This window comes from Miniopterus schreibersii (genome assembly GCF_964146895.1).
Source record: "Miniopterus schreibersii genome assembly, chromosome: 8".
In the NCBI taxonomy this organism is placed as follows: domain Eukaryota; kingdom Metazoa; phylum Chordata; class Mammalia; order Chiroptera; family Miniopteridae; genus Miniopterus; species Miniopterus schreibersii.
The window spans coordinates 23241624-23255992 of NC_138109.1; the positions used below are offsets into that span (position 1 = coordinate 23241624).

Below are 14369 nucleotides of genomic sequence, written 5' to 3' on the forward strand. Positions count from 1 at the left end.
CTTTTCTCTGACCCTTAAGCCATGTTGCCTTGTTTTGTCAGCTGTCCGGGAATTTCATTCTGCCACATTCTCACCCTATGTTGAAAACACCCCCTATACCCAAGTTGTTGCTTGGCTCAGATCACAGTAGGTAACAGGATTGTCAAAAATCTGTTGAAAGAAAAAGTGGCAGAAACAGTGGGACATCTTAGAGGCTGAGGCCACTGCTGACGCCTTGGGATCTTGAGCTACTTTCTTCTGTGGGCTTCAGTTTCCTCACTTACAAAGTGAGGAGATTTGGGTGATAATCTTGAAAGGTCCCTTTCTGTGATCTGAGCATGAGATACAACTGGTGGCCACATTTTAAAAATTCCTCATACTAGAGATGTTTAACCAGGAACAAGAGAAAGCTGCTAATTTGCTTAAGAATAAATTATATTCATTCAGCCACACCTAACTCCTAACCCCTAGAGGAACCAAGTGAGCCCCTTTGCAGTGAAACCAAACCCTACTTTTCAGAACGCAATTGAAAGTTTGCTTCAAGTACTTAGGATCAAATGGTTGATTCATTAACATAATTTTCTATTCCAATTGGAGCAGCTTGCTTCATTTGACCTTTATTGAAGACAGTGTTTTATGTTAGAAGCAGGATGCATGCTATATGATAATACAGAAAGCCAAAGGGTTATATTTGTAGCTTTTAGGGTTGTTGTTTTTTTAATGTCTCCGGGATTTATCCCAGACTTGGAAACAAGCCTTTTTCAATATATAACTGCCTCCTAAAATGATGTGTAGAAAGAGTGCCAGGCACTTTCTTTTTACCCAGAATTCTCTTGCTTCAGCATCTCCCCATGTTCATGAGCACATATGTAAAAGAGAGAGGGTAGAAAACGATGAAGAAAGTTTTTGATTAGCTTTCCTAGGGATTCCATCCCCAGTGTATCCTTTCTCAGTCCCAGGTTGCCTACTTCAGAGCTACACTGCCAAAGACATAGCCATTGGAGGACAGAGTTATTAATGCAATAAATATTTAAGTACACACATATTTAAAGATAGTTTCAGATGCTTTGGGATATAAAAATACCAAAGAAAATTTGTCAAGGCATCTGCCGTTGTGGAGCTTGAATGTGAGGGCTGGGGTAGCTTAAACATTGTTAAAGTGTGGCAGTAGGCCAGCAGCATGGGCATCACCTAGGAGCTTGTTAGAAATGTAGACTGTCCAGACCTTCTGAATCAAATCTGCATTTTAATAAGGTCTGCAGATGACTCATAGGCACAGAAGAGTCCTAAAAGCAGTGGACTAGAATACAAAGTGGGATGTTCTGTGAGAATTTGGGACAGTTACACCTTTATTTAGCACTTTACATAAAATCACCTTGTTGGATTTTTTAAGTCCATGAAGTTGGTACTGTTACCCTTATTTGGCAGACAGAAACTTTAAAGTTGAAGTATCTTGCCGAGCTGATAAAAGCTGAGAAGAGGCAGCACCTAGTTTCCAGTCTCCTGACTGGAAGAATATCAGAGAGAGGAACTTAATGTGCAGGAAGTAAGATGGAAAGTTGCAGGTGGTATTTAAAGTACCCAAAAAGTTCTATAATTAAACTGAGTGTATTGATTGGGAAAGTAAATGGTGGGAAATGAAGTTTGACATGTAGGTGAAAGCCAGGTTATGCAGCTCCAGCTCCAGTCATACATCCAGTATTCACATTTTCTCACATGAGGGAAGAGATGGAAAACTGGTGTGTATTGTTTCTCTGAGTAATGTAACCTGTGAAAAGGTCAACTTTCCTTAAAGAATCTTCTAAAAGTCAGAAAAGTTGCTCAGTCCCCTCTCCTTCCCACCCCACCCCCACAGTAGACTGATGCCTCCTGGCTTTGTACTACAGATTCAGGGGCAAAGCCTCCTATTATGTAAAGCTGAATGTAGAAAGAGTGGCCCACTCTACTTTGACTTGCTGGGTCTACACCTGCAGGAATTGATTGTGACAGACTGCATTTGGAGGTCTGAACCACTTTGAGGAAGGAAACCAGGATAATCAGATTTAACCTGTCAATCTGTATTTGGTACGTTTAGCCTGGGAAAGACAAGACAGGAGGCACAGGAAAGCTATAGCCAAATATTTACAAAGCACATACCATCGCTAGCTCCTGGGGATAAGTGTTGAACATGACACAGTAAGCTTCCTGCATCATGGAGATTAGTAAGGAAATTGACATTAAATGAAACACTAAAAATAGTAAAATAAGTGCTGCAATAGAAGCTCTGACTGTGATGGGAACCAGAAAGACGACAGGAAAAACTTCCTTGAGGAAGTGGTGTTTAAACTGAAATTCAAAGAGTCAATTGGAGTTAGCCAGAGAGGATAATCCAATTATGTGCAAAGGTTTTGTGGTGCAACAGCTTGGTATGGTAGTGACATTTGCAAGTCTAGTTGAAAGAAAAAATGGGAAAGGGAAAGAAGGTTGAACAGGTAAGCAGGAACCAGGTATTTTACTGCCTTGTAACCATGTTCTAGATTTTGGATTTTGTTTGAAAGGCAACAACCTATTGAAGGCTCAAAAGTAAACATTGCATGTTGTCATAAGTTGCCACGTGTAAGTAAAGTCCAAATAGGGCATGATGTTGAAGACTATTGAGTAGACACAACTGTGTGATGGCTGGTTGACTGGCTAGGTGGATGGATGACACTACAGGTGGGCTGAGATGTCTTCTAGAGCAATAAATTCTTGGTCATTGGGGGTGTTCAGGTGTCCAAGTGGGGAATCAAACAAACGGGTTTTTTGGCCTAGATTCTCCTTGAGGCACCTTACAGAGATTTATAATACCTTGTATTTGTTTATAAACATCACTACAAATAATAGTTGCCTGTATCTATATGTGTAGCATGGTACTTTTACACAAATTCTCAAATTCTTATTACAGCTCCACAAAGTGGGAATAACTCCCACTTTACAAATGAAGAATTGAGCCCCAGATTAAGTAACTTGCCCAGTGTGACAAGGTTAGTGAATAGTATTGTCAAAACTGAACCCAGATCCGTTACACTCTCAAAGGCCAATCTTCATAACAGCTACTGTATAAAGCTTCTGTACAACCTAGTACACCAATATGGTAATAGGCACTTGATGAACGAGCAATCTGGACTTCTTCTAGGGGACTTTGCATTTACTTAAAAACATTTTAATGTGTGCTGTGTGCCAAGCACTAGGGATACAGTAGTCAATAAAATGGACATGGGCCCTGTCTTCCTTGAGTTTACAAGAAAGACCGATATTAAACCAAAAATTGCACAAATCACTATAGTTGTGTTAAGTGCTTTGAAAGTAAAGTCTAAGGTGCTTTGTAACAGGGATCTAATGGAGTGTGGGAGGTACTGATTCAGCTGTCACAACCCTATCTTTCTCCAAAAAGTTTCTGGTTACCATTCTTTAATGGTCTCTGGCTTATGTTTAACCTGTTATAGTGAAATCCCAGGCCTTATTTGAGTAACTTTTAGTCCTTAACTAGAAAGGATTCTGGCTTCATTCAGTTGCTAGCAGACTATGGGCTTAACATCCATAGCAGTCACTGCTAAATCATTTCTCCCTGACATAAGTACTGTATTTCCAATAGCATTGTAGACTCCACTTTCTGGATGTGGCTCTGACAACTCAAGCAACTTACCATACCTCCCCTTCCTGTAAGAACAAAACGGTTATTCCTTCCCCACCAGGCTTCCCTATTCCTGCTCTTTCAGTCAACCACATTGAACAGCTTGGAGTAGCATCAGACGGTATTTTCTAAAGACGATTTGTCATGACTGACCCTTTCTCTCTTTCCTTATTGTGTCCCTCCCCTCCTGTTGGTGCCAGCACTCTTTTGGATCCTTGCTGTGTGCGAACTGTCTTTCTCCAGGTAAGCTCTTGGGGAACAGATCTTACGTTTTATATTTTCACATCGCCTTGCTAATAAGTACTAATCAGTAAATAATTGATTTGATAACGTCAGATAGTTCATAGTGCAACATGTTACTGTTTACAAAGTGTTTAGGAAATACCACTTGTCCCTAATATAAATTAAGGAGGTGGAATCCTCTTCTGTAGAAAGATGAGCAAAATGAGGCTCGAATGTTGAAAGCCTTCGTAAAGATCAGTTTCTAAACGAGTGACATGGAAAAAGGGAATGCCACCAAATGATCCAGTAATGACCTCCCCCCCATTTACCAAGGAAACTATTCACTCTTTAGTGAAGCCCTCTCTAAATCCTGTCTCAAGTCTCAACATAGCCTCAATTTTCTCATTTGTCATATGAAAATATTGCTATTCATTCCTTGGATTGTTGGAAATGATCTATATACACTGTCCAAGAAGGTAACCACTAGCCACACGTGGCTACTTTAAGTAAAATTAAATAAAATGTAAAATTCAGTTCCTTTGCCACAGTATACACATTTCAAGTGACTAATGGCTACCATATCAGACAGAGCATATTATTACCATCTTTGCAGAAAGTCCTATTGGACAGTGCTGTGCAAGAGCTAGGACTTGCCAAAGATCAGAGAAAACAATATGACTGAACTGAAAACCCAGGCCAGTCAGTACCTGGTTGGTTTTGAGTGAGAAGTTTCACTGGGTGAGTGGGAAGCAAGCTGATCTTTGGGACGCTGACATCACAAAGCACAGCTCATAGTGGCTCTAGAACACCTGGGCTCCCGGGTTACTTTCCCTAACTCATAACTGGGGTCCTGAAGCCTCTGAACATGTAGCTCCTGGAGCTGCTATCTTATTAAAATGTCAACATTCTCACCTTCATCATCTATCTGGGACATCCTAGATTATGCCTCTCTCAGCTCAATATGGAATTGGCTACAATCAATTCTCCCAGGACAGACTAGTGTGACTCAGCAACCAAATTTGGGGCTACTAGATAATCTTGCTTCGGCTGTGCAAGTTATCCTGGGAATCTTCTTTCTTATTTTGTTGGCAGTAGGACTATTTACCTTATGGAAACGAAGTGTTCGGTCAATTCAGGTTATACTCTTTTGTTACAGAGAAATTTAAATAGTTGTACATTGAAGTTGCCTCCCTTATTGCTGCCACCTAGTTTTAAGACCATGCAGATGAGCAAGGGTGAACCCTTGTCTCTGAAGGTTCTTTAGTTGGTTGAAACTAAATTATCCTTGAAACTTCCCCCAATTACGTTTTGAGCATAAAAATTATCTTTCTCACAATTGTCTTTGGCTTGCCTTATAGTAAAATAGATCAAACAAGTTCACAACCTGAGAAGGCAGCCTTATGCCCAACTTTGATCACTGACTCATCTCTGAGTGTCTACTATGTGCCAGACACCATTCGGGGTGCCTTTCCTACAATAGGCACTGCGAGTATGACTGGGAGCTTGGGGTCTCACTGTGCCATTGCTCTGTAACTGACGAGACGGCATGAATATGCATTTAGCCGTCATGGTGTTTTCATCATGTCCTTGTTTTAACAAGATAGGGTTCCATAAGTATACAGTGGTTCTTTTTGGTAAGAGGAGTATAGTTGGCTGAGATTATGAGAAACATTTAGGAGATCATATATATATTTTGTTGTTGATTTCAGAGAAGAAGGGCGAGGGAGGAAGAGAGAAACCTCAGTGATGAGAGAGTCATTGATCAGCTCCCTCCTGCACACCCCCGACTGGGGATAGAGCCTGCAACCCGGGCATGTGCCCTGACTGGGAATCGAACCATGATCTCCTGGATCCTAGGTTGACGCTCAACCACTGAGCCACGCCCAGCCGGGCAAGATTTAGAATTTCATATACTTCTGTTTAATCACCAATAATAATAGCTATATTTACAATATAGTCAAAATGCTTTCAGAATCCCAATAATTCCATGAAATGGATAAAAGTTATTCTCATATGACAAAAAAAAAAGGGGAACTGAGGTTCATTGGAAATTAAAGGAGGTGGGGTTTTAAAAAAGACTTTCTTAAAGAGTGGCTGGTTTACTTGGCAAATGCTAAGAGAAATTATTACCAGGTCACTTAGAGTGAATGACCACTGTTGAGGAACCACGGTCACATGCATTCTCTTAATTTTTCAAAGCCTGCTTGGTAGGCAGGGCAGGGATTATCATCTCCATTTTGTAGGTGAGGAAACTTGGTTATCACCTACTCAAGTTGACAGAGACTGGAAAAGCTGAGATTGGAACCCAACTTCTAGGATTCAAATTCAGTTCTTTCCCAAAACCTCATTTAACATAATCTGACCCAAATCCCCAGCATGGATATGTGTGGATACAAATTCACATACACACACTGCAATTAGATAATAGAATATAAGGCAAAAAACCAAATTCTTAACTGCAGTTCTGGGTTCTGCTCCTTTAGGGTTAATGTTTCGCTCGGAAAGATACATTCACAGCCCTCCTGTAACCTCAGCCAAGAAAAAGTGGTAGTATACCAGAATGGTAAATAGCAGGGCTCTGAAGTCCACTGCTGGGGCTTAAATCTTGGCTCCACCACTTGCTGTATGACCAGAGCAGTAGCTTAGCCTCTAAACCCAGTTTCCGTATCTGTGAGATGGGTTTGTTAACAGCGCCTCCCGCAGGGCCTTGTGAGGATTAAAGGAGTTACCGTATGTATAAAGTTTAGCATGCAAGTACTCAGCAGGCAGTGCCAGTGTTCTAAGGAAAAAAGATGAATGGTTTGGGGTGTTTTTTTTTTCTTTTTCTTATTCTGGCAGGAATCTGTCCTGGTATATTAAAAAAGTTTTTTGCCATGACCAGGAAATCCAGTTTTTCAGACCACTGTGTCATGAAAGAACATACAAGGAAGTCAGAATTCCTGGATTCTAGTACTGGCTCTACCATTTCCAAGTATAAGACCTTGGACAATGACAGGGTTCAAACTGGAAGGTAACTACTGGCTATTCTACTGTGTGGTGTTTTTTACATAAATAGGTCATGCACAGGCAAGGAAACTCCTAGTAAAGAGCCCTGCATGTGGCAAACTTTCAGCAAAGGGTATCTTCTATAATCTTCAGTAAGTAAATGCAAATAATAATCCCTGACCTGCCTACCACTCCATTTTGTGGCGAAGATCAAAAGATGAAATAGGGACAAAGATGCTTTGTTAAACAAGGCCTGGTAAAGGAATGAGGTATTATGGTTACCATTCCATTTTTTGGTTTTGCATCTATAGCAAACTGGCATTTCACGTGAATACATAAGTAACGTTCAACTTCTGTTGTTTTATTTTAGAGTATATTGTTGTTTGTAATCACACTCTACAGACTTTACAAGAAGGGCTCAGATTTTTTGCAGGCTTTGCTGGCCAACCCAGAAGGGCATAGCCTCCCACTTCCAGAAGGTCATAATTTCTTCCTGTCCTTGGGTCTGCAAGAGAAAATTCTGAAACAACTTCAGATGGTGGAAAACAAAGTGAAGAACCTGGAAGGGATGATCACTTCTAAAAAACCTGCCACGAAGAGGGATTGCTCCTCTGAGCCCTACTGCAGCTGCTCCGACTGCCACAGTCCCTTGCCCACGTCAGGGTTTACTTCCACGTCTGAAATCTGATGGACTCCACAATCTTTTCCAGAAAAGCACTGTTTCCCTTATGTGTGCAGTGGTGTGTACCAATAAAGGTAAAGAACTGTGCCGAAATTACCCTGCAAGGCCTGGCTCTCTATTCAGTAGAGCCCAACTTCTACTTGTGTGTGTGGTGGGGTAATATTGGATATGGTGGTGGTTAAAAATGTCTCTGAGATAGTGGTGCCCGCTCTGCCGGCTGGAGACCATGAGCAGTCATACAGAAATGGGTGGGCCAACTGGAAGCCACGGGAGTGGGAAAAGAACGTAGAGTGGTCAGGGATATGGCCTTCGGCTCCATGCTGAAGAGGTTGGATTGGCCATAATCAACAGCCGGAAAGTGCCGTTGAAGGCGATGCTGTAGACTGTCCTGTAGAGGTAGGCTGGCGCTTGTGCTGGTCTTAGGCCTAAAGTAAGAATTTGGCCCAGGAGTCTCCCTGCATTAATTACTCAGGAGTGGACAAGGGTGGGGGTGGAAGTAAAGGAGACTTTAACTTTATCCAACTTTCACTGATACTTCCTCTGTGTTAAGCAGTGTGATAATCCTTGGGAATCTGTCCTGAGTGCTTCAGGGGCACTCAGTTTGGCTGGTTAGACAGGTAATTGCAGAACAAGGAATTACAACACTGGGGTCCTAACATCTTTAATTTAGGGCAATTCTCATGTGAATCAAGCTTGGCGGTGCTAGGTTGGTTAGATCATCACCCCAATGAGCCACGGTTACAACTCTGATCCCCAGTCAAGGCACATACAAAGGTCAACCAGTGACTGCAGGAATGAGTGGAATAACAAATCAGCGTCCCCCCTCCTTCCTCTCTCTTCAAAATCAATAAAACAAAATCCAGCTTGGCAGGGAGGGAAGAAAGACAGAAGGCACCCACTTGCTATTACACTCAACTGGAGTGTGTACCCTGACAAGAAAGATGGCCTATTTGGGGAAAGATAGTTGGTCCTCTCAGTGGGTCTCATATTCCACAAGCCTTAGTGAGCATTTTTGCCACAATCAATGTGATTACACTCATTGAAACACTGTATCTGACATCTAAATGAAATATTTCACTTGGTGTGCCAATAAACTGATTTATTGCTGTGCAGGACAAAACTGGCTATACTGTTCAACAGGAGACAGCTGTCCCAAGTGACTTCTTTGTAAGGGCTTTCCAAGGGTAATTTTGATCATTTTTGTCCAGTACATTGGTGTTAAAATGCAACCCTTATGTACAATGAGATTTCATTGTATAGTGTACTCAGTGCAAAAACAGGTCAACAGGTAGGTGAATACGGGGTGGGGTCAGGAAAGGTTTTGCAGAGATGGTACTGAGTTGTCCTATAAAGGGCTACACAGGAAGGTGTTCCTGCTGCTGGGATCACCATGGAGCCATAATAAAAGAGGGTGGCTTGCCAGGAGAACAGGGAGAGTTTCAAGGTGGCCAAAGAACTGGCTATTTCCAGAACTACAATGAAGGATTTTGGCTTGGGGGCAAGACACACTAATCTCATCCTCAAATCAGCTTTTAATTCATGATGTGGCAAACAGAACAGATGGGAGTTACCAACAATGCACCATCTGACAGTGTAGGCGAGAAGTTGAACTATGCTGCTGAAGTGCCGTGCAATCTCTTAAAGTCAATGTCTCAATATTTCATGCTATCTAAACTTCAGTGCCTTCCTGCATAGTTCCAGTCATTTTGTCTTAGTTACCACTCTGGGGTATATCAAAGGAAAGTGTCTGAAGAAGGGCCTAGAAGAATAGACTGATGTCAGGTAATGAAGGCCATTTAAAGGTCATATCACACCGTCAGAAATGGATCTTTGTAGGTTTTTAAACAGGCGAGTAACACAGCATGGTGGTCTGTGTGGGAGACATAGATTGAGCTAGATGCAGAGTGTGGTAGAAACTAAGGGGGGGGTCACCTTGCTCCTGGATCTCAGGTCCCCGGAAGAGATGTGTGATTCACACCACAGTCATAAGAGACTAATAAGTATTCATTCCCAGTGGGGGCATTGGGTTCTTGAGATCAGAGCACTTATGTCCAGAGCATCAAGGAAGGGACCTTGGATGCCTGGCAAACGGAGAATCAAGACAAGATAGGGAAAGGGCCTGAGAGCTATTTTATCATTCAGGCTAGGTGGGGTAGATGAGCTACCCCATACCAGTGTCCACCACCCCAGGGAAGAGAATCCTTATCCTCCAAATCCAGTCGCTCTCCTTCGGCAAAACCCTGACAATACCTTGTTTTGAGGTTCCTATTTCAGAGTCCAGACAGACCAGCCGCTTTATTGACACTATCTTTTTGCAAAGGCGAACAAGTGATTATTCCCTTTCCATAATTCACTTCTCCCTCCGCCCTAGCCCAAGCCACCATCATCTCTCACCTGGTTCTTGAAATGGCCTCCTAACTGGACTCTGTTTCCATCGGTGTCCCCATTGTATTTGTTCTTACATAGCAGTCAAGAGATGATGTTACTATTCTGCTCAAAATCTTCCAATGGCTTATTCTTTCACTCTGAAGAAAGTCAAGCTCTTAACTAAAACACTGTGTATGATGGCATGACCTGCACTCCCCCTTCTCAATCTACATACTCTTACTATTCCTCAAATATGCGAAGAAGCACTGTCCCACCTCAGGGCCAGTGTTCACCGTGCATGGCACATTCTCCCCAGACACTCTGTGGCTTCTTCTCTTACTTTACCTGGGTCTGTGCTCCACTGTCGGCTATTCTGAGAGGTCTTCCTTGACCTCATATAAAGTAGTGCCCCTCATGCCAACATGCTGGATCCCCCTTCCCCTGCTTTTTCTTCATAGTATTTATCACCTCCTCCACTTTTACTGTTACTTACCAACCCCTCCACCCACCCCAGCCCACTAAGTATGTAAGCTTCAGGAGAGGAAAGGATTTTGGTTCACAGCTATATCCCAAGCACCAAGAACAGTGTCTGGTACTTAGGAGATGCTCAGTATTTGTTAAGTGAATGAGTGAGTTAAACTCTTGACTTTTAGAAACCTCGTACCAGCTTCTTACTCCTCAGTCTCTTCAGACATATGGTGCCAGATCAACACTTTGATACGATTCTCAGAAGTATGGGGAGCTAGTAGCTAATCTTTATTGGGCAAGCCAGACACACTGCTAGGAGGTTTACATGATTTTTCTCATTTGACCCTTACAATATAAGGAAGCGAATACTAGTATTCTCATTTTATTGATGGGGAATTGATACACAGACAGGTTACACAATTTGCTAATATGTGGTATAGCTGTGACTGGCACTCAAGCAGCCTGACTAAATCTGTGCTCTTAGCCACAAAGTTTGGGTGGCAGCAGCTTCTGTGAAGCTTTGGACCAACTGCAGCAGGCTGGATGGACCTAGACAGATGAAGACAAGAAGACTGAAGAGGGCATAGCAATGATAGCCCAAGGGAGAGAGAATTTTGAAAAAGTGTTTATCCCCTCATATTTTAAGTTGGTATCTAAAAGTTTTCATCATTAAATAGTTGCAACAGATGTACATTCTGGAAGTTATAAATAATGACAATTTAAGATAAAACTGTAAAATTATTTTTATAATGTATCCAACAGCATTTACATTACAACTGAATAACCACTATCCATTTAAAATTACACAAATAAGCTCTTTAACATTTGTTAATTCTACATTTTCTTTCATTATATCTAATTTACATTTATATTCCACTTCCCCATTAAATGTTATCCAAATGTAACTTGTTAGAAAAACCTTTAATTGATCACTTTGAGATAAAAAAATGTATGTATTAAAGTAGAATTTAAAAATTTTTCCTGTAATTATATGGGTCTATGTATTAGAAAGAATTCTTTGAATTGACTAATCATTATAATTATCATTACAATTAATGATTAAAAATCTGTGCAAAATAATGTAATTCTAAATTTTAATAACACAGAAACATAAAATTCTACTGGAAATGCATTTCTCAATGAGATGGGTGGGGCTTCCCCACAAAATAATTCATGTATCTGAATGACTATTTATTACTGATAGGTTAATTTTTTGTTTTCATAGATACAGTGCTAAGAAATATTACACATATTCAGGGAAATGCTAGTTTTCTTACAGGAATGTCAATCAACTCTTTGATTTTCTTCTGAGTTATATGCCAAAAGTCAAATAATGTTCGTTCATTAGCTGACAGTTCAATTAGGTCCACCACTAATTTTGTTGAAAGCAAGGAACTGGAAACAATTTGGCAAAATAAATTGTTAGCCTGTCATTAGAGTCCATCACTTTCTCAAGTGACTTTTAATTATATAACTAGTCTCATTTAGAAGCACTTAGGAAGAGTTGGTAAATTCAAGATATAAATTTCCACACATCTTTAGTACTACAATTTCACTGTAATTTAAGTATATTTTAGTTGCGGGTGCAGATTCAGCTCAATTCATTGTAAAGAGTAATGCAAATTAGCAACACTACTGTCAATCCAATTAACCAAGTCAGACTTACCTACAGTCAGAAAAAAATGTCACTTTTCAAGTCAAATGTGTTTAACAGGCGTCCCCGTGACACATTTCACTTCTGAATTCCAAGACTGACTCGGCACTGCGCTCTGACGCGAGTTTGTCCCTAGGTAAGTAAGGCTTTCGGTTCAGGCTGTTCCAGCCACCGCCGCCCCGCCTCGCTCCGGCGCACCCTCAGGCAAGAGGCCGCCTTCGACTCCCGTGGGGTGCAAGGGGCGAGATCTTGAATGACAATCTCCTCACTCCCGCCCATTCTCTCACATGCCTGAACTCAACACCCCGACCCAGGCCACAATACGACACTCACAATGCCCGGTCTCGCTGTTAACTACCCCCGTAGCCTGAAGGTGCCCCAGGAGGAACAGACCACAGCCCGAACGGCAAGAGGAACGGCCTCTAGAGCCTGAGACGCCGGCTCCCTCGTTCTTCCCAGCTGCTTCAGAGCGGGCGGGAGAGGTGCCCACTCTGCCTTCGTTCCCGCTCAGCCTCACTATCAGGGGGCTTGTCCGGCCGGGGAAAATACGGCTCAGGCCACAGCGCAGCCGGGCGAGCCCCGATGGGAAGAGATGCAAGAGCAGATCTGGAAGCTAGAAAGAGGCCCCCGGCTCAGCAGGGAAGCCGGAACCCTCGGCAGGCACCCGGCGAGGAGGGGGGGAAAGAATGTTGGCGTGACGCAGCTCGGCAAGACCAGTTCCGGCGCGGGAGCCGGGGTTGGCGGATGCCGGGGTGCGGCGCCCGGGCTTCAGGTCTCCTCGGGCCGGAAGTGAAGAAGGCGGGAATGGTCCTTTCCGGCCGAAACTAGGCGGCCCTAAGGGGCGTCGGCACGGGGAAGAGTGTTTGTGTAACACTGTTGGCTGCGCGCAGCGGGTGGGATGGGGGCGGGTGTCGGTGCTGGGGCTCTCGGAAGGGACGGAAATAGCTGTGACACTGCCCGGCCGGTCTGAGGGGACTGTGTTGGTGTGGCACCGTTGCTCGCTCAGGGAGCCGGCGGAACCAGGTGGCCATGGGGATGTGGGCATCGCTGGACCCGCTGTGGGAGATGCCGGCCGAGAAGCGTATCTTTGGGGCCGTGCTGCTCTTCTCCTGGGCTGTGTATCTCTGGGAGACCTTCCTGGCCCAGCGGCAGGTGAGCTAGGCAGCGCCCATCTAACCGCGACACTCGGCCAGTTCTCGGCCAGCCAGGGTCTCGACCCCAAGTTCCTGGGTGAGTGCTGCGGCCCCAGCACCCGCCTCGACCCGGTGCGTCCCCACTGAGCCTCCTAATTTGGCCTGAAGGTGGGATTGGCGGTGAGAGGATCCGGTGCCTCAGGGACATTTTCCGCAACGTGATCGTGGGACTGAGGCGGATTAGGCCTGGTGAAAGGGAAAGCAGGCTACCGCCTCGTCACACTTTAGCTCTTACGCCCGCCCCACAGCTTCCTTAAGATCCCCAGATTTATCTTTTTTATGTTTGGCAGCGACCCATAAACCTTCAAAGGGACGATACTAACATTTTAGAATCACAGCTTCCTCATGACATTTGTATAATCATGCTCAACCACAGAACCAGGAAACCATTTTCTGAAAATAAAGATTTCTCAAGCCTTCCAAGAACCTGAGCTCTTTTTCCTTAAAAAAAAAAAAAAAAAAAAAAATTATGTTGGTTTTGCCCAAAGGACAATTTTTTTTCTTGTTTTTTTCAAAAGCATCTTTATTTTTGTTTAAACAATTAAGACAGTAAAGTAGAAATGAAAGTTACTTAGCAATTCCCCAGAGATGACCATAACAGCTTTATGTATTAGAGATCTGAACTTTTAAATGAGATATATTTTTAACTTGAATTGACTGCTTTATTGCCATCTCTCATTGCTGGTTTGCTTTACCTGCATTCTTCTGTGTTGTCGCTGAATTATGTCAGCCATGATGGTTATGAAAACCTTTCTATTTTTAACTGCTAGAACTCTTTTTCTTGAGCATTACAGTCTTTTTCTCTGCAAATTTCTTCTCTCATTTTACATTCTGCATGAATCATTAAATTGAAATTTTTAATTTTCCTATCTTTCTGTCAGTGTTTGGGTTATATCTTGATCTCTTCTTTTAATCCAGAAAATTCCAAGAGGTGTTAAGATGAATAGCATTAGTTTCTCTGACCTAGTAGCTCTCCGGAAAGCTTCATTAGTACAGAATCTTGTAGGCCTAGAGAAGATACTTTGCATAAAGTAAACACACAATATATAGTATCTAAATTGGGGATAGGGTATTGAACATCTCTTTGTCTTACTTTAATAATAAGCCTAGTTACAGGAACTACTTTTCTATAGTGTCTTTACTCAGTTATGCTTTCATGTAATGCCT

The 14369-nt window shown here is 42.7% G+C and overlaps 2 protein-coding genes and 1 long non-coding RNA gene across 3 annotated transcripts in view; 2 read left to right on the plus strand and 1 right to left on the minus strand.

Moving 5' to 3' along the window:
• Positions 1-4749: 4749 nt before the first annotated feature.
• On the plus strand, positions 4750-7526 carry TMCO2 (transmembrane and coiled-coil domains 2; the record flags this gene model as incomplete). The annotated part of the gene is made up of 2 exons (XM_081144359.1): positions 4750-4989; positions 7209-7526. The coding sequence occupies 2 exons, from the start codon at positions 4750-4752 to the stop codon at positions 7524-7526; spliced, it is 558 nt and encodes a 185-aa protein (XP_081000485.1).
• Positions 7527-10722: 3196 nt separating this feature from the next.
• On the minus strand, positions 10723-12667 carry LOC308560644. Its single transcript, XR_013999363.1, has 3 exons — positions 12343-12667; positions 12022-12141; positions 10723-10904 (listed from the first exon to the last, which is right to left on the minus strand). It is a non-coding gene; the product is annotated as an uncharacterized lncRNA (long non-coding RNA).
• Positions 12668-12724: 57 nt separating this feature from the next.
• ZMPSTE24 (zinc metallopeptidase STE24) overlaps positions 12725-14369 on the plus strand; it is a 28972-nt gene continuing 27327 nt past the window's right edge. The window contains exon 1 of the mRNA XM_081144756.1: positions 12725-13161. Within this exon, the coding sequence (XP_081000882.1) occupies positions 13039-13161 (123 nt within the window). The 5' untranslated portion in view covers positions 12725-13038. The remainder of the gene's footprint in view (positions 13162-14369) is intronic.